The 27,488-nt window shown below is 41.3% G+C and overlaps 4 protein-coding genes across 5 annotated transcripts; 2 read left to right on the top strand and 2 right to left on the bottom strand.

Annotated features, from left to right (window-relative positions):
• The first annotated feature begins 703 nt into the window (after positions 1–703).
• capn10 (calpain 10) lies at positions 704–8,419 on the top strand. Its single transcript, XM_034137584.1, has 13 exons — positions 704–965; positions 1,452–1,704; positions 2,191–2,322; positions 2,564–2,760; positions 2,919–3,142; positions 3,515–3,656; positions 3,793–3,959; positions 4,433–4,689; positions 4,766–4,968; positions 5,540–5,795; positions 6,384–6,577; positions 6,682–6,727; positions 7,310–8,419. Exons 2-13 carry the CDS (start codon positions 1,561–1,563, stop codon positions 7,337–7,339), a joined length of 1,992 nt encoding a protein of 663 aa, XP_033993475.1. The 5' UTR covers positions 704–965; positions 1,452–1,560; the 3' UTR covers positions 7,340–8,419.
• A 132-nt stretch (positions 8,420–8,551) lies between these two features.
• eif4e2 (eukaryotic translation initiation factor 4E family member 2) lies at positions 8,552–14,153 on the top strand. 2 transcript variants are annotated; one of them, XM_034137582.1, is made up of 8 exons: positions 8,552–8,676; positions 9,836–9,947; positions 10,029–10,163; positions 10,602–10,706; positions 10,799–10,951; positions 11,035–11,171; positions 13,076–13,151; positions 13,242–14,153. In XM_034137582.1, the coding sequence occupies exons 1-7, from the start codon at positions 8,657–8,659 to the stop codon at positions 13,122–13,124; spliced, it is 711 nt and encodes a 236-aa protein (XP_033993473.1). In that variant the 5' UTR covers positions 8,552–8,656; the 3' UTR covers positions 13,125–13,151; positions 13,242–14,153. The 2 variants fall into 2 exon arrangements, with proteins under 2 accessions (XP_033993473.1, XP_033993474.1); XM_034137583.1 differs by having other exon boundaries at positions 11,035–11,175.
• Positions 14,154–14,420: 267 nt separating this feature from the next.
• On the bottom strand, positions 14,421–18,662 carry LOC117488573 (phospholipid scramblase family member 5). The gene is made up of 7 exons (XM_034137566.1): positions 18,320–18,662; positions 17,612–17,689; positions 17,308–17,500; positions 15,677–15,788; positions 15,494–15,593; positions 14,862–14,920; positions 14,421–14,568 (listed from the first exon to the last, which is right to left on the bottom strand). Exons 1-7 carry the CDS (start codon positions 18,660–18,662, stop codon positions 14,542–14,544), a joined length of 912 nt encoding a protein of 303 aa, XP_033993457.1. The 3' UTR covers positions 14,421–14,541.
• A 1,490-nt stretch (positions 18,663–20,152) lies between these two features.
• chrng (cholinergic receptor, nicotinic, gamma) lies at positions 20,153–26,954 on the bottom strand. Its single transcript, XM_034138057.1, has 12 exons — positions 26,888–26,954; positions 24,701–24,837; positions 24,564–24,608; positions 24,357–24,481; positions 23,445–23,600; positions 22,732–22,829; positions 22,437–22,637; positions 22,123–22,237; positions 21,917–22,031; positions 21,523–21,787; positions 20,881–21,014; positions 20,153–20,798 (listed from the first exon to the last, which is right to left on the bottom strand). The coding sequence occupies exons 1-12, from the start codon at positions 26,949–26,951 to the stop codon at positions 20,577–20,579; spliced, it is 1,677 nt and encodes a 558-aa protein (XP_033993948.1). The 5' UTR covers positions 26,952–26,954; the 3' UTR covers positions 20,153–20,576.
• Between the last annotated feature and the right edge of the window lie 534 nt (positions 26,955–27,488).

The raw sequence follows: 27,488 nt of genomic DNA, 5'->3' as shown, positions 1-27,488 counted from the left end.
TAACAAGTAGGATTCAAACCAATAGTTGATGAAAGTCCCACCCGGTTTTCCAGTCGGTCTAGTAATATGTTGCGGTATAAATAAACTTGCCTACAGAAAGGACAGTACAACAATCTTAGTTTTCATTTAAATCATTAACTTAAGTCATCAACAATGGGTTACGAATTGGAATAAAATATGTTTTTTTCCCCAAATGTTTTTGTTAGAATCAACATGGGAGTAAACAGATGCATAGAGATTATGTTAAAACTTCCTTTTGTATTTTACTTTATTTATCAGTAAGCTTGCCACTGTCTTATTGTTGGTCTTCTAGATCTTCTTTAGATTGCTTGAAATATGAAATGTCAGCTTCTTCAATCCATTTTGCTCTCAACTTTGCTAACAAACGCATCCTGGGCTCTGGAGATATGAATCATCGGAGTTTATATTGCAGTTTCATAAGCTTCTTCTTTATCAATACCTTTCAATTCTGCTTTAGATCAGAACTGACTGATTTCCTATACAAGATACTTTTTTAAGTTACTTTCCTTTTTCTCTTTATTAGTACTCTGTGCATTTTTTAAACAAATAATGTACATTTGATCCTTAAAAAACATTTAAAAACATGTGTGACAGTACAGTGTGTAGTTCACAGTCCTGGCAGTAGGTGGCGGGAGAGTGAAGCCTGACAGGAAGGATTCACTTCATGAATGAACTGCTGGTATCCAAGCGGAAGAGGATTTATATTCCATATTCAGCAATATGATGCCTGGTTTGGAAATAACTGACAGTCATAATAAAATATGTCATGCTTCTGGATAAAAAACTCGGTGTAGTTGTAGTTATGTTTGTTAAACCATGATAAGATGAAGCGATACAGAGATGCTAAGTATTATGCTTGTGTGCATGAGAAGCTAGCTCGAGCTAACGGTTAGCTGCTGTTTTACGCCAGCTCCAAGGGGAAAGATGATTAAAAGAGGAAAACGGTAAGATACAGAAGTACAGAAGAGAGCCACACAAATACATGCTATGTCTGTAAAATTACAATTAAGTAAAGAGATATATTCAAACAGGTTCTCTCATGTTTCTCTCCTGCTGTGGGTAACATAAATTAAAGGTAAAATAAACGTGTGCTGCTTATCAACTACAAAGTGATGCTATGTTTCCCCCTGTTATTAAACACCTAAAAGACACTCTACATACATGCAATGGTGTAAAGGTGTAAGTATATTCATTGTAAAATTATATTATATGAATTGTTGTGGAATTATGAAGGAAGGTGAACTGATTGTGTTTGATTTGGTTCTGTCACATAATATAAAAAGGAAAAGGAAAGACAGTCACTGATTTATAAAAAGGGTGAGACTTCCACCTCTCTATTTACATCTGCAGCAAGGTGCAGCTTTCTATTGGTACATTTGCAGAAAACCACAATCTTTCGAAAAATATAATAAAACTATATTTTGTTTTAGGTGCAATACCAGTATGAAAGGTACATGGCAGCTGTGAGGATGGTCACAGCTGGCTGAGGTCCACCCACTGTCCCGGCAGCAGGTGATATCCAGGTTGTGAGAAGGAGCCATGAAAGAAGTGGGCAGGGCAGGCTCTGGAGGCGAAGCTCTGTTCGAGGACCTGGACTTCCCCTCTGACGACAGGGCCCTGTTCTCCGACAGCTCCACGCCCATCGCCACGCTGCAGGGAGAAGTCACCTGGCGACGTCCTCAGGTCAGTGACACTGTGGAAATGCCAGCGTGCATTCCTCTGTTTGTTTTGTTCATGGGTTATGATTGCATATCCAGTGTCTTAATTCATTTTTGGCAACCAAATAAGTTGCATCAGTGAGAAGAATTTCTCATGTCAGAAGTTCAGTGTTATCTTTTACTATTTAAAAACACTATATTAAATATTATATATGTATACATTTATTTGTTCTATTTATGTCTATGTGCATCATCTTGCAACCCGACTAATTATAGATTGATAAAAGCATATTGGGAGAGGCCTTGAGCTCAATATTAACAACTTCTGATTCAATTTGTTGGAACTTAAATTAAATAAGATCAACATTATTGGCCTACATTCAGTTTCAAACACTTAACTTAAAAAAAAGTTCTGCGCCTAATTTCTTTTACCAGGAAAACAACAAATACCAGCGTTATTGACAATTTCTAAATCAGTGTCTTTTAATGTACGTATTTTTCACAACTCCAGGAGATCTGCCAGTCCCCTGCTCTCTTCCCTGACAACATCACCCTTGCTCATGCTAAACAAGGCTTATTGGGAGACTGCTGGTTCCTCTGTGCCTGCTCCTTCTTGCTCAAAAACAGATATCTCCTGAACAAGGTACTAAATAATAATAATAATAATACATTTTATTTTTATAGCGCTTTTCTCAAACCCAAAGCAACAACTGTATTCTCATTTAGATTTGATTAAATATTATCTGCAGCTCTGGCATTGTACTGAATCTGGAGAAGCGAATTATGTCAGTGGCTAGACTATCTTGCTGTAAAAAAGCATGTCATAAGCCCATTATCCACCGTACCTCCTATACTCTGTGGATTCATTCTGTGACTCTTTGTAGGTGTTGCCTCCAGACCAGCCCCTGTGGGGGGACAGCAGGTACAGGGGCTCCTTCCAGTTTTGTTTTTGGAAACTGGGACATTGGACAGAGGTGACAATCGACGATCGCTTACCCTGCATTAACTCCACTCCCTGCTTCTCACGCTGCCACTCCCCTGCTGCCTTTTGGGTAGCTCTGTTGGAGAAGGCCTATGCCAAGTAAGTAGCTCCAGGAATTTCCCTCTACACTGTTTAACCCACAATGCACTTTGATTAAAGATAGTTTTTTAAGGTGACACTGGAAAGTTTTAACAACTCTGATTTATCCCCAAGTGAAGTTTGGTTATCCCATTTTCTGTGCCTTTCACCTTCTTTAGGCTTCATGGCTCTTATGAGCGATTGTGGGCAGGGCAGGTGTCTGAGGCCCTGGTGGATTTGAGTGGGGGGCTGGCGGAGCGCTGGAGCTTGGGAGAGTCAGAAGAGGAGCAGAGACCAGAACAGGACAGTGACCAGGTCAGGAGGAGAAGGCTGGACCTGAACCTCCTGTGTTCAGTGAAGGAAGAGTGTGCCGTCAGCTGCTCCACTCACAGCAGCCCTGGAGGTCAGAACAAAGCAGATTTCATGCAGAAATAAGTGATGTGTTTTTATTTGTATGTTATCATTGCCCCCTCAACCTCATAGATTCAAAATAGTAATAATGCAGTGCAATTCAGACAACATTTGAGAAGGGTGTTACAAGGCATAATATGCATAATAAGGCTTAATATATTGTTATATATTGCATGTATATCATTTGCATCTAATACATTTAAAGGAAATAGCTGGCCCTTGAAAAAGCTAAAAAACAGAGACCAGGTTTCATAAAACTTTCTTGCACGATCCAAAAAAAACATACGCAATTTTTGTTCTAGCTTAAACATTGAGAAAGTGATTTCAATCCGGTGTCACCTGTTGACCTGGATTACTTCTGTAGGTGCCAGTGAGCTGGGTCAGTACCATGCGCTGACTGTCATGGAGTGGTTGGATGTGAAGACGCTGTCAGGGAGCAAACAGCTGCTGCTCAGGATCAGAAACCCCTGGGGAAGATGCTGCTGGGGAGGGGCCTGGATAGGGAGGTAGGCATGTGTCTGCTTATGTGTTTCATAGTTAAGATTAAGAGATGTGTCTTCAGACAACAGCACCTAAAGTCTTTGTGGAAAGCCCAGAGTATTGTATTGTCTGAATTCACTCACCATACCTCTCTGTCTGCAGTGGTGCTGGTTGGAGTTCTGTCGACCCTGCCTTGGCTTCGGACCTACAAACCAGGGTGGCCGAGGGCGAGTTCTGGTTGGATGAGACCGAATTCCTGTCCCAGTTTGATGATGTCACAGTGGGCTACCCCATCAGTGATGAAGGGCACCTTAAGAGCATCTATACTGGTAATTTCTAAAGACCACATCTTAAGTGCATTATGAGGACATTCAAAGTAAAGGATAATGCTTTTATAATGTTTCAAGACTGCACAAATTAAAACACACAATGCTTTCTGATACACTATATAAACATAAAACATTACACATGTGAATTATAAGTATTTTATGGATCTTTTTCAATTGTTAAAGGCTACAGGTTGACTGAATACATCATGACTTCCTATACACACCTCAACAATCTACTGGAATCAAAGTATGCTATAAAAAGCCACAAAATATTATAAGTTATTACTTTATTTGTTAAATATGTGATCATACATATACATCTCGATGCATCCGTAATATTGCATGCTTCATTATTGTGTTGACTACAGTTAATAAGATGGTCTTCATAGACAGTGTAATTAATTAGGGTAAACCCACTACCTTTGACCTCCTTGGCTCCCCTTTTTAACCCCCATAACTCTCCTCTCTGACAGGAAGTCCACTGACACACTACCACCAGCTGGCCGGCCGGTGGATGGAGGGTCACTCCGCTGGTGGCAGCCGAAACTGCAGCAGCTACGGCAGCAACCCCAAGTTTTGGCTCAAAGTGTGTGAGAGAGGAGAGGTGCTAGTGTCCCTGCTGCAGCACAGAAAATGGAGGAAGACAGAGAATTGCACACAAACGCCATTAGAGGATAGCAAAAACACAAAACACCAGCACTACCAGGCTATCGCTCTACACATGTGGAAGGTTTGTCGCATCGCTTGTAAGGAAAATAAACGTTTGTGTCTTTGCATTGTGTCACTAATGTTTTTCCTGCTGCTAGGTGGAGAAAAGGCGTTTCAATCTTAGCCGAATGTTGAACAAACCACCTTGCGTTTCTACTCACTGCCACGCCTACGAGAGAGAGGTGGTTCTCCATCAGCAGCTGGAGCCTGGGTTCTACCTGCTGATCCCCAGCACCTACCAGCCAGGAGCGGAGGCCCGCTTCCTCATCAGGGGGTTCTCCTCCTCCCCCACGACTCTCAGGTAAGGACAACTGTCAGAGAGAGTAATGGGCTCCTATTATTTATTTAAAAATACTCAAAACATAAAATACATCCAGGTTATGTTTCTTTGTGTGATTATAACGTTTGAACAAATTCCAATTTCGAAAAGTCCGAGTACTTTTGAACTTTTTTGGATTCATGTGCTTTTAATGGATGTAAAAAACATGTTTCCGTCCAAAATCAAAACGGGATTAGCTATTTTGCCCATTCAACAATCTCTTAATCATACATTGTTGATATTATTAAGCGTCTTTGAGCATTAGGAAAAGCGCTATAAAAGTCCCATGTATTATTATTATTATTATTATTATTGTTAACTGTTTTATGACTATTATTTATTAATTTAAGATCATGATTTATGATTTATTTGTGCACACATTCTTTTCCTCCATACCAATAAAAAGGTATCAGCTGGTAAACAGTGACATCTGCTGGTCAATTAGTCACCTCACAATTTATTTTCTCCACATTTTCCTATTTCCATGTTTTGCCATATGTGCTGCAATTGACTTCAATGAATTCTATCATTACAATATTGGTGTCCTCCTCAGTGCCCTGAAGAGCCCAGCACCTTCACTGCCGTCGACAACAGATGGAGAGTGGGAGACCTGTTACTTCCAGGGCTCGTGGGTGGAGGGAAGGACAGCTGGAGGAAGCAGGAACTTCCTGTCTCACTGGCAGAACCCCTGCTTCCCCTTCACAGTTTGTGATGAGTCAGCAGTGACGTCAGGAGTTAATGTCAGGATTACCCTGCACCAGAGCCGCCCTGACACGGACCTCCACCCTATTGGCTTCCACGTTTATAAGGTCAGTCAAACAAAGGGAGATTACCAGTGTCATGTAGAGTAACAGCACATTTAACTCAATCAAAACACTGTTCAATGTTTTTTCTTTTTGTGCGTTCTAACATTGAAACCTTTAGGTGTTTAAGCTAACTTTACATTTGCTCACATACTGTAGTTGTATGTCTGTGAATTTTCTTAGGAACAACAAATAGCCTCTTTTTAGGGTAAAAAAGCAATCATGTATTTGTTTTTCTTTGTTTTTAGGGTCATGTGCCCGTTAATCAACCTGAGAGTTTTGAAAACATCAATGTAAAAAGTGCTATGGTTAGCTCACAAGTAGTTTGCACTTGTAGACCAAACTCCATCAAAAAAGATAAAAACATTAGAATAAAAAAAATAGTTTGTGTATATTTTGGTCTTAATAATATCTTCAAATAATATGATACATAATATCTTGACATGTAAGTTAGTTGTTAGTGTCTGCAAGGTTACCATTAATGAACACCTCTACTAATATTTGTAGTAGTATTACATATTAATATAAGTATTAAAATAAGATTGCTATTGATTATAACTCTACACTGCCTGAGCCTTTGATCTGTGTGTGCAGTTGTCAGAAGGGGAATCCCAGCAGATGTTACCCAGGGACGAGGACCCCGTGGCCAGTTGTGTCCCTCACTGCTTCACCCAGGATGTCCTCCTGGCCTGCTGCCTCTCTCCTGGAGCTTACACCATCGTGCCCTCCACCTACAGGCCTGACTGCTCAGCCAGCTTCACCCTCAGCCTGGCCCGCAGGATACACAGGTAGGACATATTAAAATCAGAACATGATTGAATAACTCAAAACAGTATATTTAGGTATTATTATGTCATTGTCATAAATAATTGTGGTTTTGTGTCTTTTTTAGGAAGGTGGTGAAAAGCCAGGAGAGACTGGGAAGAGCCATTGAAGAGGTCAGTTATTGGAAATAATTTAGTACTGTTAAATGAGAAAAACGACTTGGTAACACTGACTGACAAATCTTATCCCACCAATCAACCCGGGTTTTTGTCATGGTAATTTACAGAATCTATAAAATATACCAACATTCAAAATGTACATTACAAAAGGCAGAATTTCTATTATCTAATTAGAGATATAAAAATAGATGGCTAAAGGAGGACAGAAATTTTAGGATAAAAGTACACAACTATATAGAATAACGTTTTTAAGTATTAACCACAAACATTCCGTCAAAACATATTTTGTCGCAGCCCTGGCATTATGTTACATTACGGTAAAGAAACTGTCTCTATAACCTGTCCCAGTGTTTCAATTTCAACGAAGCTCAACAAATCAAATGATTATGATTTTGGAAGCTTGATGGTATGATGAGGCAGAGGGGCAGCAGCTTGACAGCAAGTCATTCCTCCAGATCAATTCAATTCATAACCCTTATGCCTACTTTAAACCTGCAATTATAAATCTGTGTTTGTGTCAGAGGATGGCAGCACTGACTAATCGCTTTTTCTTGCTCTTGTCTCTCTGGGCGGCAGATCTCTCACATCTCTGTGATGCAGAGCTAGTTCTCTGGGACTGTTGCTGCTCCGCTGACGTCGACTCACCTCCCGGTGCCTCTTGGCCCATGATGAAAGAACCAGTTCTCCCATCCACCCTCACCATGGAGGATGTGTGTGTTTGTGTGTGCATGTATGTGTACCACCAGTGGCTGAGAAGGCAGGCACATTTAGTGGGAATGTGTGTGTCGGGAATCCTGGAAACCCCTTTATCCTAACCCGCTGAGGCTCAGGGCTGATGGGCAGCCACACACTCATCGGCGATTAGGACATCAGAGGTTGTCGGTGGGCTGGGCTGCTAATGAAGTATGACGGGACTGGCTGGTGTAAACAAACAGCCGCCATTGAAGAGGGCCGCCGATCCTCTTGCTCATTCACTCGCTGGTGCGCCTGCCGGCCCGGAACAAAGGGCCCTCTCATGAAGGTCCTCACAGAGGCACAGGGGGCAAGGGGCGAGGGGATGGTCTCCGACAGCAGAGCCAACCAAACCACACCACACCATACCGTGCCATACCATGCCAGAGCTTTCCTCCCATCCCTGTCCCCTAGACACTCTGCACCTCACCTAGCTTGCATTGTTTGGCCATATACACAGACACAGGGTTTTCTTAGTACCTCCTACCTAACATGAGTACCATCCGGACTAACACCAAAGTCAGGCTGGACCTAAAGAAGTCCATTTTGTTCCTGACTCCATCCTCACCCCCCAGCTCCCTTTTTGTCCCCCCAGACTCGGTCCACAGCTCTGCCTGGACCTGAGCAGAGCCAGGGTTTGAAGTTGCCGCCAGAACAGATGACAAGCGGATGGGTGCAAGGGATGAAACGAAGGATGCGGCACATCAGAGGAGGCCGGTTCATAAGAAGAAGCCGCCAGTCCTTTTTTGTGTTGAGGCTGCGCATGTGTGGTGGTGTGTGTCTGCCTGCTTGTAGCCATGTCTGTTTCTTGAAGTCACAGGGTTTCTTGTTATTCATTTCAGCCAGTGTTAACATAGACATTTCAGAAAGCTATAATTGACTAATTAGGAGTGGCTGTGTATTTATTATGTTTGGGAGTGAGATGTGTGAATAATGAATAAAATGTTAAAATTACTTGGTGGTGATGTGTCCCATATTTTTGATGTAATTAAGCTTTAAATAAGTATGTATATTCCAAGTGTTAAATAACTACATTTGGTGACAAACTGAGGAAATCTGTGTGTAGCCCCACGTTCATCAACACGACCGATCTGTGCGTGCGCGTACTCTCGAGTCCTCAATGCGCGTCGCCGTTCCTGCGGAATTCAGGAGACTGTGGTTGGACTCCGAAAGGCTACCACCTAGAAAATAATGAACAACAAATTTGACGCGTGAGTAAACAAAAGTTTCTGTGGCAAATCTGCCAGAGAGTGGGCCCCCCATCGTGAAATTCACGGGGGAGCGTAACGTTAGTGAAAGCTGTTGCGTGTAAAATGAGAGGTGTGTCAGCTTCATTGCATATCCTGCATGCTCTGTAAGGTTTATAAACCCACATTAGAGCCAGCTTTACACACACAAAGGTGCATTTAAAACGAAGTAAAGACACAGATTACATCGTATTTCAGAAAGGAGATGGTGCTGTGTTGTTAGCGGTAGCTTAGCCTGGCGGAAGCCTGACAGGCCTGTATCCTCGGTGTGCTAGTTGTTGAGAGGCCGGGGATGGTGTGCGCAGCCTCGGATCAAACTATACTGTCATGGACACACAGCTGACATTTTCATGTAGGATATTCACCGTCAGAGTATTTTAGCGACAGATGTGTACGTATGCAATTTAACAGTCTAGATGTTTGCTGTTCCTAGTTAAACAATCACAGTTGAGAGTTTCTAAGCTGTAATGTAGCAGCCCAGCAATACATTATATATCCTTATGAAGGTTATTATTATGTTCCTGTTTTTGCAATATTTTGTCAACCCCATTAATATCAACTAGTGCAGAATATTGGTCTTTATAATAATACAGTTTAACACCACAAACGATAGAGGGGAATCCCTTCTTGATATTGTAAGTTCAGGGCAATCTTCGTTCACTTATTTCAAATTGCAAACAAATGAAAGCAGATGGACATTTAAAATGCAGTTTGAATCATGGTAAAAATCCGTTCAGCAATTATGGAAATATCAATGTCAAGGAGTATAAACATCAGTGGGCTTTAAGCTGTAGGTTTAGTGATTTAAACATATTTACTCAAGGAAATATATTTTTGCTTAAACATTTAAAATATATATATATTTTCGAGGATTTTAAGTTGCAACATAAGACCGTGGGAACATCGATTCCCTTACAACAACAGCCTTCAAAGTGACCACAAGTTGACTCAACACTTCCCTAAAACTGTTTAAACTGAACTTCTTTATGATGTGTTATGCCAGCATTAGTTAGCATTTACACCTTAATTACTTTTTAACCAAGATGCAAGTCCCCCTTAACTTAAATGAAGTCAGGTCATGATACAAAGATCTTTTTTTGCCTAATGTTTCCATCAAATCCAGTCTGAAAGATGATGACAGTGGAGACCACGACCAGGACCAAGGCTCACCGAAAGACAGTGAGAAGGAAAAGACTGAAGACGAGGACAAAGACCAGAACAGCTCCAAGAGAAAGGTCAGCCCATTATAGAATGACTCATGAGTTTTCATCTCCAAAGTTAGTAGTATGTCTAAGTTCCTTTCTTGATTTCTGCAGATGGTGGTGCCAGGGGCAGGAGAGCACCCTCTTCAATACAATTACACCTTCTGGTACTCCAGGCGCACCCCAGGGAGACCAGCCAGTACTCAGAGCTACGAGCAAAACATTAAACCGATTGGTGGCTTCGCCTCGGTAAGTCGCTCCTCATCCAGTACATTAGATAGGGTGGGGGGACTCTCTTTGCTTCTAATTATCACCTTAGCAAGGCACAGCGCAAATGCATGAATACAAGCTTATCTTGACTGATATACAAATATTTTAGGACGTTTTAATTAAGACATAAAATATTGTGGCTTTTTTAATACTTACTATACACTGACTCTTTTGACATACTGTAATATGACATCTTTGTGGCATACTATATTATGATTTATAATACAAAATGACCACATACCATATTATGATTTTATATCACAACTAATTGTAACTTGAAGTCTATCACTAATGTAGCCAGCTTACTCTAAGGGGTGATGAGGTCTTAAAACCTATGAAAAAGGGTCTTTTAAAAATAATTTAAAAGGTACAAAATGTAATTATTCCTGCATATTCCCTGTTCTTGTCTTTCCCAAGGTGGAGCAATTCTGGCGTTTTTATAGTCACATGATCCGGCCAGGCGACATGACAGGCCATAGTGACTTCCACCTGTTCAAAGAGGGTATTAAACCCATGTGGGAGGTCGGTACTACATATATTATTGTAATACATTAAATGAATTTAGATTTGTAAATGAAAAACCCAGTCTAAATCCATACCATGTTGTTTTACAGGATGATGCCAATAAGATGGGTGGGAAGTGGATCATCCGTCTGAGGAAAGGCCTTGCATCGCGGTGCTGGGAGAACCTGATCCTGGCAATGCTGGGGGAGCAGTTCATGGTTGGGGAGGAGATCTGCGGGGCTGTGGTGTCAGTCCGCTTCCAGGTAAACAGACACGCACTCCTGTAGTACCTCGTCTCACACTGCATGTTTCAGTATCATCATCATGCCCTCTCTTCTCTTCTCAGGAGGACATCATCTCTATCTGGAACAAAACAGCCAGCGACCAGGCGACCACTGCCCGCATCAGAGACACGCTGCGCAGAGTCCTCAACCTGCCTCCCAACACCATCATGGAGTACAAGACTCACACAGACAGCATTAAGTATGTATGTCTAATCGTTTAATTATTTGCTCTCTCTTTCTATGTGTGTGCATGGTCACAGAATGAACATTTTGTCACATTTATGTTTTTAAATATGATGCATTATTGTTGCGTCAAAGAGCGTGATGATATAAAACAATGTATTTTACAACTTGGACAGATAGATAGATCGGTGTGGTAATCTAATTGCAAACATTTGCATGTTGCAGCTTCTTAGTTGTTAACATTTGCTGCTGTTATTTGAATAGGTTTTGGTTTCTGAGTGTTGTTAGAAGAAAACATTGAAATGATCATGCAAACAAGATCAGGCATTTTTCAGGCATTTTTTAAAAGCTAGAACAGCGCCTGTTTTGAACGGCTGAATGATTGGCCTCTGATATTGCAGCTTGCAGCTTTCTCAAGAAGCGCTCATACAAACAGCTGAACACTTGACACTACGCTTCCTTTTCTTTGGTCCTGAGCTTCCATGGCATAGTTCTGTCACTCAGCAAAATACACTCTGGTTCATGATAGCAAACGGCAGAGGCAGACATACTATATTACTGACTTTTTCATAATATACTATGTAGGGCTGCACGATATTGGAAAAAACTGACATTGCGATATTTTCTTCCCCTGCGATATGAAAAAATACAGGAATTGAAGAAAAGACCGTTTTTTTAACAATATTTAACCGAATGAAGGATTTTAGTCACGGACTTCTGGATCTTAAGTTATCAGAGCAACAAGCTGAGCTAGCTCGGTTATCCTGCTGTGATCTGATCAAGAATGGTTGTGATTGGTGGTTTGCTGTGCATGCAGAGCCTGCATGTCACTCACTCAAGTACCCCTGACATGAGAGCCATGACCCGTTTGAGTTCATTTGCCTACTTAATATCGCACGTCCTAAAAAATAAATTGAAAAAAAGAAAAGAAAATCGCACGTCCTGCGATGTCAATATCGCGCATGCGCATAACGCGATTATCGTCACGACATGATATATCATGCAGCCCTAATACTATGACATTTTTAGGACACATGCTGTTTTTATTTTTGTATAATTTAAGTTAAAAAAAGGTGTAAGTACTTAATCTACCTCTGCCAATACCAAAGTTCCCAATCAGTGAATGATGTATGAAAAATCATCCAAAACAACGTTTGCCTGGGCCCCTGAATCACTCAATCTGCGCCTGAAAAGCACACCCAAGTAGAGCATGGATTGTAACTTTAGTATTTCCAACATACATGTAACGTTAGCAGGCTATATGCGGCATGTAGCAGCAAAAGAAAGTGCAGTCCATGAGCTGCAGCCTTTAAAGGCCTGCTGCGGACAACATGCTGCGGACAACATGCTCCACTCAGTTTTGAGTCATGTGGCCCCAACCCATTGCTGCACAGATCGCTATTCACTTGTTTTTTCGTAGTTATCGAAAATGTCCCGTGTCTAAATTGCCCCAACTTCGACACCACACCTACTTGGATCCCCAACAATATAGTCTGCAAATATGAAGTAGATCCAATGAAAGGTTCTCGAGATCATACGAGATTCCTTTCTAAGAGTTTAATAAACATTTAATTAGAAAGTGATCAACATTATACTAGATAATGAACATAAATAGTTTTTAGCAGCACTAAGTAGAGCATTACTCTCTTAATTTTCTTTGGCAATTATGATTTATTTATTGAAGCATCCAGAACAACATCCAGAGCTATAATAGAACTGATATATCATTTGTTCCCTTATTTGTTGGTGTATATGTTATAAAAGAAAGACAAGTCAAACACCACCATGTATGCAACACTGTCATGTTTCATGTGCTTTTGCAGTAAATTGATGCAGTTGTGATTTTCCCATTGAAAAGGCCTGAATATCCAAACGTGGTGTTTATTTTGAATGATGATGTGCTGCATCCTTTGTTCACAGAGCATGGGTAGACTTCCATGGACTGGTGAACCCTAGTGGCGGACGTTAGCCCCTCACACAGACAACCTCTGAAAGAGTAGGAACTGTTGCTACATTATTTCAAAGTGAAAGATAGTTTCTCTCTGATGTGCTGGTGCTAATGTTTGTCTCTGTTTGCTGTGCGTAGGTGTGTGTATATGTAACATGCCGGGGGATGACGAGTCCTGGGAAGGAAACCTCTATGTGGATTGGGACTGTGTAACATGAAGACGGAGCAAAAGTCAGAAACAGAGGCAGGAAGACCATTCCTTATTTGCGTCAAATTGGAAATGAACGGAAAAGCCTGTCGAACTGAACCTTGCCGAAGAGGGAAATATGCGTTACTTTTAATCAACCAGAGAAGACTGATGCCTCAATTTTTATTTTTTATTTTTTTAATGCAAGTTGTAACATCTGTTAACTTGCCACAAGAGGGAGGCCATGTGACAGGTATTCGCTGATCTGGTCATTAGCTGTAAACAAAGTGTACTTGACAAAATACAACAAAACCAGTCTGTTATAATACTAGATTTAACTGCTTAACATCACATTTCCTGCGGTCTAAAATGAATCTGTTTTATTAGGACTTCAACAGGGTTGCAGGTCGATTTTTTTCTTTTTATTACAGTGCTGTATTTTAACTACAATTCGTCTGACATTTCGAACCAGAAAGATTACTATTATTGTGTACGATATATTTGTAAATACAGTCCACTTCAAAGATCGCTTAACTGAATCAGCAATGATTCTCCATCTTTACGTGAAAGTTAATCCCAAAGGATGAGGAGCATCCTGTGTTGGGCAGAAGGTTGTATAACCGGCATCTTAAGAATGGACTGCCAAGCTGCCTAAATCACTGTGCCTGGCCTCGAGCCCGAACCAGTTTTCCCTTCTGTCTGTCACGTCTTCATCCCGCCTTTAAACAATCCAAGGGATGGGTTCTGCTTTAATGTCCTCAACAAAGGTGTCCAGGTGTCCTGGAACACTGACCTTCACTCCTTTTCCATTTTGTAGTAAAATAAATGAAACTGGGCCCAGGGTCAGGGTCTGTTACAGTTTTTATCAATTCTCGGGAGCATTTTTTTGGAACCATGCCAAGAAAGCGCCTATAGTTTGTTGAAAAACTGTAATGCTGCCAGTGTTTGTGGGTATGATGATGGGTGCAGGTGTGTGTCAAAAGTGAAGAACACATTTGGATGTACACCTGATGGAGTATAGCAATAAATGTCAAATATGCATCTGCTGCTAAATCTGGTTCAGTGTCATTTTCTTTAACATATTTTTGTTGAAACATAATTGTTGAGGGACAGATCATTCCTTACTGTTTCTTTATAAATACAATTCACTGATACGGTCTCTTGTACCATCAACTGAACCCTCTGGTGTGTCTCATCAATTGTAGCACACACTGACGCTGTAGCAACAATGTCAGTTTACCTTTTTATTGATCAGCTCATTTCAAAGAACATGTAATTCTGTAGGGAAAAAAGTGAAAGCAAATCAGTAAAGGGACAAACTCTAAGGGCCTTTTACACAACAGACATGATATGTACTAGTAGGGAAATCACAGGTATTAATACAACTATGAACAATGTCTATTGTAGTCATTTATGATGGTAGCATTCACAATATCAGAACCCTAAAACTGAATTCAGCTATGTTTAGTTTCGATATTTACACTTTTATTGTCCTTTCTGTAAAAAAAGGCCTATTATAATAAATAAAGTATGAACAATGCAACAGTGATAATATAAATTAATTTGCTTACCAACAAGAAAGTGGCTGCCAGCAGCATTAGTTTGGAGTGTGATTCCATACCGAGTGGCACTGGAAGAGACACATTTAAATACAATTTGAAATGACATTAAGGTTCTCAAACTATGGGGTTTGACTATGGGACATTATGTGGAGTTAACTTAAAGGTAGGGTAGGTAAGTTTGAGAAACCGGCTCGAGATACACTTTTTGTTATATTCCACGGAATGCTCTTAACATCCCGATAGCAATGAATATCTTAAGTGCTTTGACAAAAAATCCATAAAAAAATGTCATCTGTGGAAGCCGTAATACTGTAAAAAGCACGACCAATCATTTTAGCCGGCCTGGCTAAAGTAACTGGATGGCCTACCTGCCTGTCAGCCTTCCATCGGGGCACAAACTTATCTCGTGCCCTCATTGGTCATGTGCGCGTTCGTGTGTGTTGGAGGAGGGGCTCTATAAGGAAGTGGCAGATTTTCTCCGGTTGTGTATTTTCAAATTCTAGCGATCTCGAGCTGGTTTCTCAAACTTACCTACCCTACCTTTAAGTAAAATAACATTTCATTTCTCAAAAGACATTTTGATATGTAAACACGTGTGTAAGTTGTGTAAGTTTTTTAAACCTTCCTTGTGCTCAACTCACCTTCCAACCCAAAATATTCATGGTCCATGTTATAATCGTCATTGAAGCCAGGCCATTTCTTCCATATCGAGCCCATTTTCTCCCCAATGTTGGAGACAATCTGGAGAAGATTAAAAGCAAAACATAGCAATTAAAATAAGCGTGTAGAATATTTTTATTTTTGTGTTGCTTAAATATCACTACCTGGAATTGCTGGTTAGAGAAGCATCGGGATGGACAGCAGGAGCCCTGGATTCTGATGGTGGATGCTCCTTCTGAATCACACACTTCCAGGAGAGTGGTGAACATGCTCCACCTGAAAACACAGACCCCCAACACACACCAACTCAACCCGTACCCTTACATAATAATTGTGCAATAAGCAACCTAGCAGATACACTGGCCAGTACTTCACACAGTGGCGCGGCATAGCCTTGATGCTTGGTTGATCAAATTTTCAGCTGTCATGGTTCTGCAGCACTAAAACCATTGTTTGCTTGGTATCGGAGGAGTTCAAATTGGGGCAGGCTTTATTCGAGGACAACTGAGAGAATATTTATACCAAGTAAATCTGTGCTCAACGAAACCTCTGCCAGGTCAGTCTTAATTGGGGAAAACGTCATTGAGTGTGGCTTCTGGAAAACTCTGGATCCGGCACACACCACGGTACCTCAGCTAACCCTGGAGTCAAATTCAGGCCAAAGGAAGAAGAAAGTATTTTGGTTTGCCTACAGTAGATTGGGTGCTGCCATTTCGCCCATTAGTCAACATTCCCATTAAGAAGGACGTCGCATTCCTTCCCTCCCATGCAGCCCGGGGCAGCTTTGTCAGTATGTCTCCGTCCAAGCAGCTGTTTAGTGCATTAAGTCTCACAGGTTTAGACTGCACCCCGGCTGGGTGGAACAGTAAAAGCTCTCACTGCTATTTACAGACAGGCTGGGCATCACTGATGGCTCAGGGTGGCCAGAGGCCGGGAGGGACACGGAAAAAAAGCTCACATGTTCAGTCTGAGAATGTATAAAGATTGCTGGTACAGTATGCTTATAGTGGAGGCCAAAGGGTTAAAGGGTACATTAATTTAAATTACAAAAAACTTGAAAGATTACATTTCTTTCAACTCAACTGTATTTCGACAACATCATAAATCTCAGACCTGGTAAAACGATCCTGATTGGTATTAGTATTAGTAGGTGGCACAATTCCACCACTGACCCAAATACCACACCGAAGACACCTTTAATTAAAATAATCAAATCCGACAAACTAGTTGGGATTTCTTTTTTAGTTTTTATCAAATGTTTTTGCTGCATCAGTAAAATCTTAATTTTAAAAAGTAATACAATTTTCTTTCATGCCATATAACAGTTGAACTGTCAAGTCCAAGTCTAGTGTGAAAAACAGAAATCACATGTTTTACTTGAAATAATAAAACATTTTAAGAAAAATGACTGCATGAAATATTTAAATGTTTGAAAAGAATTTTACTTAAAGTAGCAAAAGTAAATCTTAATAAATTATATTATTGATATGCATTGATTACTGGATATCATTTCTAACGATGCACCATTTTGTTGTTGTTGTTGTTTATTTTTAATTCTTTATTTATTTGGGGTCACATTATATTAAAAGTACAGTTTTGCCTGAAACATGCACCATATTTTAGACACTTATCTTCTGTTCTACAGGTCAAATTTGCAAAGTAACTTAAATATAGCATGAAATAGAAGATTCTCTAAAGTATTCCCAAGCGCTTATAAGAGTCGGTACTTCAGTAAGTCTACTCTTCAGCACTGAAGTTGGCCCGGGGCAATAGAAGTACGTTTTGACTGTCCTACCTCTGAAACACAGTGCCTATGAGTTGTTTGTGAGGTGTGTACGCCCTCATCTCCATCAGGCAGCAGCCGAGACAGCAGGCGTCCACTCTGAGGGGCCTTTCAAAATAAAAGACCTGCCGGCCCTGACAGTCGAACCCCCGCAGGGAACAGGCCCGAGCTGGACCGCAACACTGGAGGCACACACAGGAACTCTCTGACAGATCAAAGACAATACACTGAAAAACATTAAAACCCACACTATCTTCATATGTAAAGCAAATGATGGGCTCAGTTAAGACATGTGTAGCTGAACATGGATCAGTACCTTCCACAGCCACAAATAACTGTGACCTGTGACCTCCTGTGCTGATGCTGTAGATCCTCCTTGGAACACATTGTGGACCTGCAATGACGACACATTATTCTTTAAAACAGAAAAACATATTCACTGCTAGTATTACTTTTTAAAGGTCACCTATTATGCAAAATCCCCTCTGTGTAAAGAGATTCTGAAGGTTTCAGGAAAAAAGATTCGCTCTCTTTTTGTCCTGATCCATTTATATAAAAACCTGTCTGAAAATGAGCTGATCAGATTTTGGCCACTTTATGATGTCATAACGATTCTTTGGCTTGTGTAACCATTAGCCAATAACCAACCAAGGTAACCCCCCCCCCCCCCCCCACCCCACCCCCACCCCCCCACCACACTTTATCACCTGAATCTCCTCCTCGAGCACCTTTGTGTTCTTTTTAACCAAATCTCTCTCAGAGGGGCGTGGGGAGTGGCTCCTTATTTTCATCTAAAGTATCAGACAGAGAATCAGCACTTTTGAAACAGGGCTGAAACAGAGGGGATTATGGGATGCTACAATGCATGATCTGTTTGGTATTTCGAGCCAAACACTTCAGAGACATGTTTTGTACAGTATATATCTGAGACCTATAATATATTGATGAAAAACAGTATAATAGGAGACCTGACTTTGACTTTGACTTCAAAGAAAGATACGCCAAAGTGACCCCCCCTTCTCACCTTGCAGCTCTGGTCTGGCAGTGATGTGTATTTGACTGACTGTTTCCAGCACAGACAGGAAGTGTGATCCTGTTGCACCTCCAGGCTCCTCCACCCCTGGCAGACTGACTTTCCCTGGTTGCTGCATGAATCCGTTTTTCATCATCCTCCCAGGAGCCACACCTGACAGCTGCCCATCAGATTCACAGTCAGGAGGCGTTTGGGTGCGTTTGGACCCAGTGGAGTGAGTGTGGCATTCACATGAAGGCCCGCAGTGTTTCTGGAAAGCTTTGAAGATCATCTGGATGTGCTTCTCTCTTTCCAGTTGACCGAAGGGAAGAGGCTGATTGGTCACCGCTGACATGGTGTAAAACTGAAAATATATGTTGCACTCAGAAATAACATATCAATGACAAGCAATTATACTGTGAATATATAAGGTGGGATACTTTGTTCATCCGTGAGTATATCGCTAATTTGTTGTCTATGTTTGGATGTAATTATCTAGATACCAGACTCGTGTTAAACAATAATCCAGGACTTTTTGGAGTTACAGAAATAATTGTTGTGTTTAAATTGTCCTCATAGTGTTTAATAATTTTATGAAAGTTATAGTAAGAACATCATTAAAAAATCATAGTACAGTATGCCATCAAAAAATCAAAAAAGTCAAGGTAAAGAGTTATCATACAAATGAATATTATAATACGCAATTTGAAAATCATAAAACGTCCAATGTTTCAAAAATTAATCAGAAGAAGTCATTGTTAAGTAGGTCACAAAAAGTTATTTATATGGACTTAGTATAATATGTATGTATAAAATAGAAAGTGTAAAAACAAAACAATTTATCAGATTAGGGACCGTTGACCAACATCTTATGAAATGGGGTCTACGGTATGTCATTAAAAAAGTCATAGTATGTCATAAAAAAAAGAAAGAAAAGTATTTCAGAACTCAATGTCATAGTATACTTGACTAGATCGTCTAAATAAAAACGTCACATTCCCCCTGAAGTAGAAGCTTACAAACAAATAATTGTAATCATCTCTTGAATTTACACGAGAAAGCTCAAGAACACCAACTTTCCTTATTACACAAAGTTCCTTCAGGAGGTTCGGGCATTTCTCTGGCACCAATATAAACTCCCTCCCCTTACGACAAAGGGATTTTATCACCGCAGCCAGCCTCGGCCTCTTCTTTATTCACATCACACACACTCAGCTTTCACAGTTTGCCCCATTCTGCAGCTGCATGTAACTTTGTATACGATATTCCTCAACAAAAAAGTAATTAAACTCTAACTCCTGTCCTGCAAACAGACAGGGATTGCTGAAAGATAAGGTGCCCAAATTGTAAATCTTCTCTACAGTCATTAGTATTAAACAGTATTTAAGGACAGAAAACAGCACAACAGTCTCTTGCTTACCTTCTGAGGTCGACCTCCGGGTACCTAAAGACTCTGACTGTGAGAAGGATATAACCAGACAAACATCCACGAGTCGTCATGATCAGGAGGGCTGAAGCACATACCTCCTTACAACCTCTGTGTGTGTATGTAGTAATGTTTGGCGTTGTGATGTGTGTGTATGTGTGTGTCACCGCCGGTCTCACCCCCTGACTCTGTTTCCATCCCAACCAGGCGGATCTGCCTTTTGTTGGGTTAAAAAAGACCCCGCTCTGCCATGTAATTGAAATCCTGCTTCCAGAGGTGAGGGGGCTGTGCAGTGGGTCTGTGTTTTGGGGTAGCCTGAGGGGTGTTAGGGCTCTATATGTGCCACAAGAAAAGGTGTTAAACACATGATTAAGAAAAGTCTGAGACTGAGCAATTGACCAATAATAGAAGTACTTTTATTTAAAAAACAAAACATTGTTTTCACTGTTTACATCTGTGATCAACATGTGTCTCATGTAGTTTATCATGATGGCCTACGATTTGATCATCAGCAGGAAAAAATGTAGACTTACATCAAACGCTGGGCTTGTGACAGGAAGAGCACATTTTCTTATACAGCTTTTTACGCAACAAGTATTCTCAACCCCAAAAATCAGTGACAGCTGATACCAGTACTGTGCGTCACCATCAATCATACTGGCATCCAGACAACTGTGCAGTGGATCCTTTATCAACATGAACAAGCATGTTTGACTTGTGATAGTCGGAAAGACCCCCAAATCTTCTCTGTGTCCTCGTCTCAAAGCGAAGGATCACTGACGGACATCCTCAGATTCCGACTTTTGATTGAAAAAGGATTACATCTGGAAGTTTTCTCTTAGTTCACCCCAAGAAGTTTGCTCCCATCCCACTCTCAGTTAGATCAGTGAGGTTGTTTATTAGAGGGAGATACCTCTTGGGATCCCCGGGGAAAGGCGAGGAGGGGGGCTGGTTGAAATGACCCATCAGGAAGATCCCAATCGTGCCGATAAAAAACACAGACACCATGACAATGAAGCAGACCCTGTCGATCACCCGGGCGACCAGGAACCACTCTTCGTTCTCCTGGAGAAGGAAGAAAATGGGAGATTATCACTGATGTTGATTAACCTAAGAAGATCAGCACATTTTGAAATGTAGAACTCACACTTTGGAAGTCGTTCTGTTTTCTTGCAGTCTCGGCTATGTGTTTGCAGGAGGCCACACACTGCTTCAGCTGTGGAGAGGCCTTTGCCAGGCTGGCACTGAGCTGCTCAGCTGAGCCCCCCTCCAGCCCATCATCTGTGTACAAAACACCAGATGTTCACGATAAGGAGAACACACTTTCATAGGCACTTTAATGGAAGACTTCACTCCTAAATTATCTTTTGTATTTACATTCTTCAACCTCTGTTACCTTGAGTTCTTGAATAAATCTCACAAAAGGCTTTCACAGTGAACAAAATTCCTCATGAACCAAAGTCAACTTGGTCTGGATTCAACAACAGCACAACTATATCAAGAAATACAAGGAGTCCAGATGAAAAGTATCTGCGCAAACCTGAGACTGTTAATGAGGAGGGGGTTTTAAATAGTTTTTGGTTTGGGAAGTACTGAGCATATAAAAAGCTTTGATTATAATACACAGGCGTCTGCAAGTTTTTTAGCTGATGTGCTTTAGTAAAACCCGCTCACTATTGACTATCAGTTTTACCAATTCTTTGTTCACATTGAAGTCGTGATAAAAACATTATTATTATTATTACATTTTGGGGGTGAAGAATTGCTTTGCACTTGTTTAAATACTTACGTATCCTCTCTAATACTGACTTCATCAGTCCATTTCTGTCTTTGAGTTTGGTAAACATGAGTTCAGATCGAGCTGTTTTGAACACGTATTCCTCCGCCTTGCTGATGAGGCTCATGGAGCTGCGGCGTCGGCAGGGCACCAGGAACACGTTGTTCCTGTCTGTGACATGATTTTCACCGTTGCCAGGTTCTGAAGCGTTGTCACTGTTTGGTTTCCAGGGTTGCATCTGCATCTTCAGCAGCCGAGGCAGGATGTTTAGGAAGATCTGAGGAGGACACAGGGTCAGAGGGTAATCCAGTGGCAAATAGACCTGTGTTTGCTTCACAGGATGTTCATTCAGTAGCTTCTTAATGGAAATTGCCTTTAGAAAAGGGTTTGGTCTACACAGTCTTACCTTTCTGACATTGTCTGTCATTTTGTGAGTGTTTGGGGTTCTCAGGGAAACGTTGAGGACTACCACACAGTTCATCACCACCGTGGTTGTCACTGACATCGCAAACATCAAATACCTGCAGTCAGATGTTCATCAATCACATTTTGTTCTCACTTCAGGTCAGCTGTATTTCAACCAAAACTCTTTGAGCGATCACACAAACGTACTTTCCAATCAGGGGCACTGCCCTCGAAGTCTCTGGAACCTTCTTGGCGATAAGGAAGAGAAACACAGTCTGGCCCAGAAGAGTGGCAATAGACATGGTGCACTTCTGACCCCCAGCTGCAAAACAAATATTCATTCAGAGTGGTAATGAAAACAGAAATGTGTAACCTAAAGGAGACTTTTCTTGTCTACCACGTAACATTTGGAGAAAACCTTGATGATGAGAGCTAGGGAAATCATGATGAGGTTGATGTGTTGGAGGTCTGACTGACTATTATTAGGCTTTTAGAAAGTTACACAAAGTTAGCAAACAGACCTTTGGCAGGTAAGAAGTAGACAAGGAGGCAGAGAGAAGAGAAGAGCACACAGGGAGCGATGATGTTAATGACGTAGAAGAGGGGCTTCCTCTGGATGATGAGGAAGAAGACCACCTCCTGGTACTCCAACTCATCCTTAGTGTGCTGAGTGTTGATCAGCATCTTAGCCGGCCTGTGCTTGATGGCCCACTCTCCATTCTCTAAAAACAAGTTAAGATGGAAGTTAAACATTTTGCAACACAATAATTTGTAATACGTTTCAATATAAACACTGTCTTTTAAACTCTTCTGTACCAGTGAAAGCCTCTGGGTCAATGTCCACCCACTCCAGCGTGTGGTTGTCCTCCTCTTTGAGAACCAGTTTGATCTCGTTGGCACTGTACGTCTGGGAGCTGAACACAGCGAGAAGACATATGTTCTGTCTGACACCACAACAAACACAGCCATTTATTCCCTTTTACAAGACAGCATGGTGAAAAGGGACCGTGAATGAAGGAATCATTGTCTCTGGTTTGGACACTGGATTCTATTTAAATCACAAAGAGAGACCTGACATAGAGATCCGAACCGATGGTCGAGAGTCTAAATGATTAGAAATGAAACTGGTCAGCAGCTGGTCCGTTGATTTCAATTCCTTTGGTTTATTTCATTATTTTCATTTTACAAATGAATTTAACTTTAATTACATTTTCTTGAAACTTAACTTTATGTTAAAGCCTTCTCTATAGGAGGGTAACTCAAATGGAGAATAACTAAATTCTTAAAATAAATCTAGTTGAATGTTCTCACTATAGGTAATAAACTCTATATTGAGTTGTTTATCTGTTTCCTTACATTTCAGCCAGTTTCCGTGCTCATTTAAAATGCACTTCTATTCTTTGGTTTCTAAAATGTTAAATCTTATTTTTGTCTAAATTACTGCAAGATTGTGGGTAAACCGGAGGTGCTTTTTAATATTATAGTAGCTTGACAATCATCAAATCCTAACAGCTTTTGTCTCTACTCACCGGAAGACCATGGTGCAGTTCTGCCAGTCAAATGGAAAGTAGTTGACGGTGATGGCACAAGCACTGCGGTAGATGGCGGGAGGCAGCCAGTACACGCAGCCGTTAGGAGACACCAGAGCGTTGCAGTACAGAGCCACCTCGAACTGTCCATCCATACTGTGCACAGGTTAGAACAGAGGGCAACTCACACACACACTCACACACACATTGCTTCTACAGTGTGTTTTTCTTATGTATACAGGCAGAAGTAAACATTATATTTGCACTTGATTAAAATACTTTTGACTAAATTAGTGTCTGATGGAGTATTACACTTCTCTGCCCACAGGAAGTGAGAAATACAAAAATTAACAACTACAGTAGGATGAAAAACAAAAAACAAACACTTACTCAATTTCCTTTCTTTGATTTCTTAAACATTGTCTTTCTACCCGTTAGCTCATCATGTACCAGCAGGCAAATATAGTCAATGCATTGAAATAACACATATTTTTTTTAATCTGCCCCTTTAGTTTGTATGGCTGAGTTAAGTAACTTTTAAATGACTGTGATTACAACAACATACTCTGATATTCTGAACAAACTGTGCTGTTGTATTTGCTGTAAAGTGTCTTTACTGTAGAAATCGTAAAATCGTTTAAAAATGTGCTATATAAATAAAACTTGATTTGATTTGATTTGATTTGATACCCTCAAAATGTCCTTGGAATGAAAAAAAGAAAAAGTCTGTATATTACTGTTTGTTTGCTTTCAAACTTTTAAACTCATTGTGATAAGTTACACATCAATGCTAACTACATCTTATAAGATAGTTCTTCTGAGCTGCAGTTGAAGTTTTAGTGACTGCCTGGGAAAATGTGCTTATTAAATGTGTGGCTGATCCATTGCCTGAGACAAATTGTTCACACTCACTTGTTCTCCAGTATGACTTCAGGCAGCCAGATGCTCTTGGAGGGCATCCGCAGCTCAGAGGTGATGTTCCCATAGAGCGCTGACCTGGGCGGTTGGTCCCATCTGAGCCTGTAGTCACACCATTGCTACAAACAGAGATACAGTGGGTTTGAAATCAGTGCAAAGCACCTGCAAATAATCCAACAGGTGAGGTGTGTGTAAGGTTACCATTTCTATCCAGACGCTTGTTGTCAGGGCCTCCTCCTTTTCACTCTGAAGGAACATAGGGTTAGTACATAGTGTTACCCATAATGCTAAAATAACCACGGGCACCAATCGAAAACACCAGACTGAACTTCACTCACCAGAGAGATGAGGTTAGTGAGAGTCATTTTGATGTCGACCTGAGTGATGTCCCCGCTGTTCTCCATCGGGCGGATGTTCTTGTTGTAGCCCTTCATCAAATCCTTGAAAAGTTCCCCTTCAAGGTTGAGCGCTGATGCTGCAGGAACATATGAGAGACAAGTGATAGAAAAGGGACTAAATCAAAGAGTGCTCCATCCATTTTACATATTAGTCTCAGTTTGAAGCCTAATGAAAGAGTTGCTTAATGTCTCCTGTGGCTCTGGAGAGAGGTTTCCAAAGTGTGTAAAATAACCCTGATGATGTCTTATTATTGTCAGCAGGGTTATCTCAGTTTGGGCTTGACAACAAAACTGCTTAAAAACTAGATGTGTAAAGTTTGAGAGACATGATCAGTGGAGTGCTGTATAGGTAAGATCCTCCGTTGTTGGTGCTTGATCTATGCTACGGACTAGAAGTCATGCTTGTGCTACATCAAATCTAACTACCGTTTTTTAACCTGCCTCTTATCAGTCTCCCTAATACACTTCAATAATGCTGTATAACATCGCTGATACAAAGCATCACTCGGTACCACTTTATACTTGTATCAGCAAAGATAATACAGCAATCACCTGATAGTCCCCTATGACGAGTATAAAACTGGAACCCGCATGAAGTCTACTCACACAGCATGAGTATGGTCCAACTTTGTGTACATGCCTTGCCAAATAATGAATTACAATTGGGTAACAATTTATATTTACATCAAAGGTACATCATTCCCACGTCAAATCTGTGACCAAATCGGCCTTTTTCCACCTGAGGAACATTGCCAGACTCCGACCATCACTCTCGGAGTCGGTTGCCGAAACCCTACATGCATTTGTCACCACCCGCTTGGACTACTGCAATGGTGTCCTGTTCGGGGTTCCCAAAAACCCCCTGGACAGGCTCCAGTATGTCCAAAACGGTGCTGCTAGGGTACTCACACACACAAAGCCGTGGCAGCACATCACTCCCACCCTCATCCACCTACACTGGTTGCCGGTCAAATCCCGTATATCTTACAAAGTACTCCTCCTTACCTACAAGTCCCTCCATGCCCTTGCCCCCCAGTACCTATCGGACATCCTTCCTTCACCCACATGCCCCACCCCGGAACCTGCGGTCCTCAGACTCTGGCCTGCTTACCACCCCCCGCACCAAACTGCGAACCTTCGGGGACAGAGCCTTCAGTGTGGCAGCCCCCACCCTCTGGAACGCTCTCCCTGCGGAGATTCGCAACATCCCCACACTCGACGCCTTCAAAAGGGCCCTCAAGTCCCATCTGTTTGCCAAGGCTTTCGGCCCCTAATCGATCTGTTGTTTTGTCTGTCTGACTTTTGTTTTGTTATGTTTGTTTTTGCCCTATTACTGTAAAGCGACCTTGGGTCCCTTGAAAGGCGCTATATAAATGCAAGCTACATTTATCGTTGTTGTTTGATTCCTCACTGAACCTGGGGCAGTTTAGTGAAGAGTGACGCTTAGTGTACTGCAACCTCTGTAATAACATTTGGCCGAGAGTTGAGTACCACTTTTTGTTGGTTGTGAAAATGCAAATATAATTAGTAGTAGGTGTGATGGAAACTCCTGAAGCAATGGAGACAGGACTCAGAGAGAGGAGAGCAGGAACTTTGATGGCAAACACTGATGGTTCGAGCAGAGAATTCACAAGACATGTCGTGTGCCACGAGTTGACACAGCGGTTGCCAAACCAATTCTGAAGATCTCTACCCCAGACCCATGTATTTAGCTAGTTCTGAGAGAATAATCAACATTGTGCATAACAAGATAAAGCACTATAACACCTCTATCAGCTGACGCCAACAGGCAGGAACAGGGAGACAAAACACTGAGAGCACAGCAGCCCAAGGTTGCAGGCAAACTGGGTCGAAGGTGTGGGCCTAGGAAAATATGTCCCCAACAGTAGGAAGAGCAGTACTTGAACTGTTCCTTAATGTTAAAATTAACTTAATTTTATTACAGTTTGACGACACAATATTAAATGTAAATAAGGTACCTTCATTAAGCATGTTACACCTTTCTGAGAAATTGATGTTGCACTTAGTTACATACATAAAATAATCTGGCCTTACAAATATAAACACAATGCAAATCCAGATAATCTAAGCAACAAGATGCTTCTCCTAAATCTGACAGCAGCCTACCTGTGGCAGAAATCATGAAGACCCTCACAAAGAGTGACAGGGAGAGTGGAGGTACTGAATCCATTAGTGTCTGTGCTGCTCTGTCCGAGACAAAGCAATGATCACTAATCTGCTACACACGCACACTACTCCATGGGTTTACTGGCACTCAAACTGTGTGTGTGTCTGTGTCTAAATGTGTGTGTGTTTCCTAGCAGAAGTCAGGGCTGGTGGGATGGGTGGAGGTTTAGAGGAATGGTTGGGGGTGGGTGGGGGAGTTGATGATTGTTAGGGTTAAATCCAAGAGTTTATTTCTAGGTCTGCATAGTCAGCTGTCACAATGCGTTCACACACAAACACACACGCACACACCCACGACACGCACATACTTCAGGCATTGTACTTAGTGCTTGGCTGCCTACAGTGTTAAGGTACACCATCAAAAAAACACAAGTTGTAATTCTGTTTCTAGCACCTGGCTGTTGTCATTCAGACAACAAATGTACAAAGTAACGCATGGATACTGTGAAGGTACATTTACTACATCAGTGATCTATACAAAAAACATAACTTTTTCCACCAGAAGCCTTGGTTAAATGTGTTTTCTGCAATGAAAGGATCA

Source organism: Trematomus bernacchii, unplaced genomic scaffold (assembly GCF_902827165.1).
Source record: "Trematomus bernacchii unplaced genomic scaffold, fTreBer1.1, whole genome shotgun sequence".
Lineage (NCBI taxonomy): Eukaryota > Metazoa > Chordata > Actinopteri > Perciformes > Nototheniidae > Trematomus > Trematomus bernacchii.
Note: the sequence above shows the minus strand (reverse complement) of the source record. Positions and strands in the feature narration are given on the sequence as shown.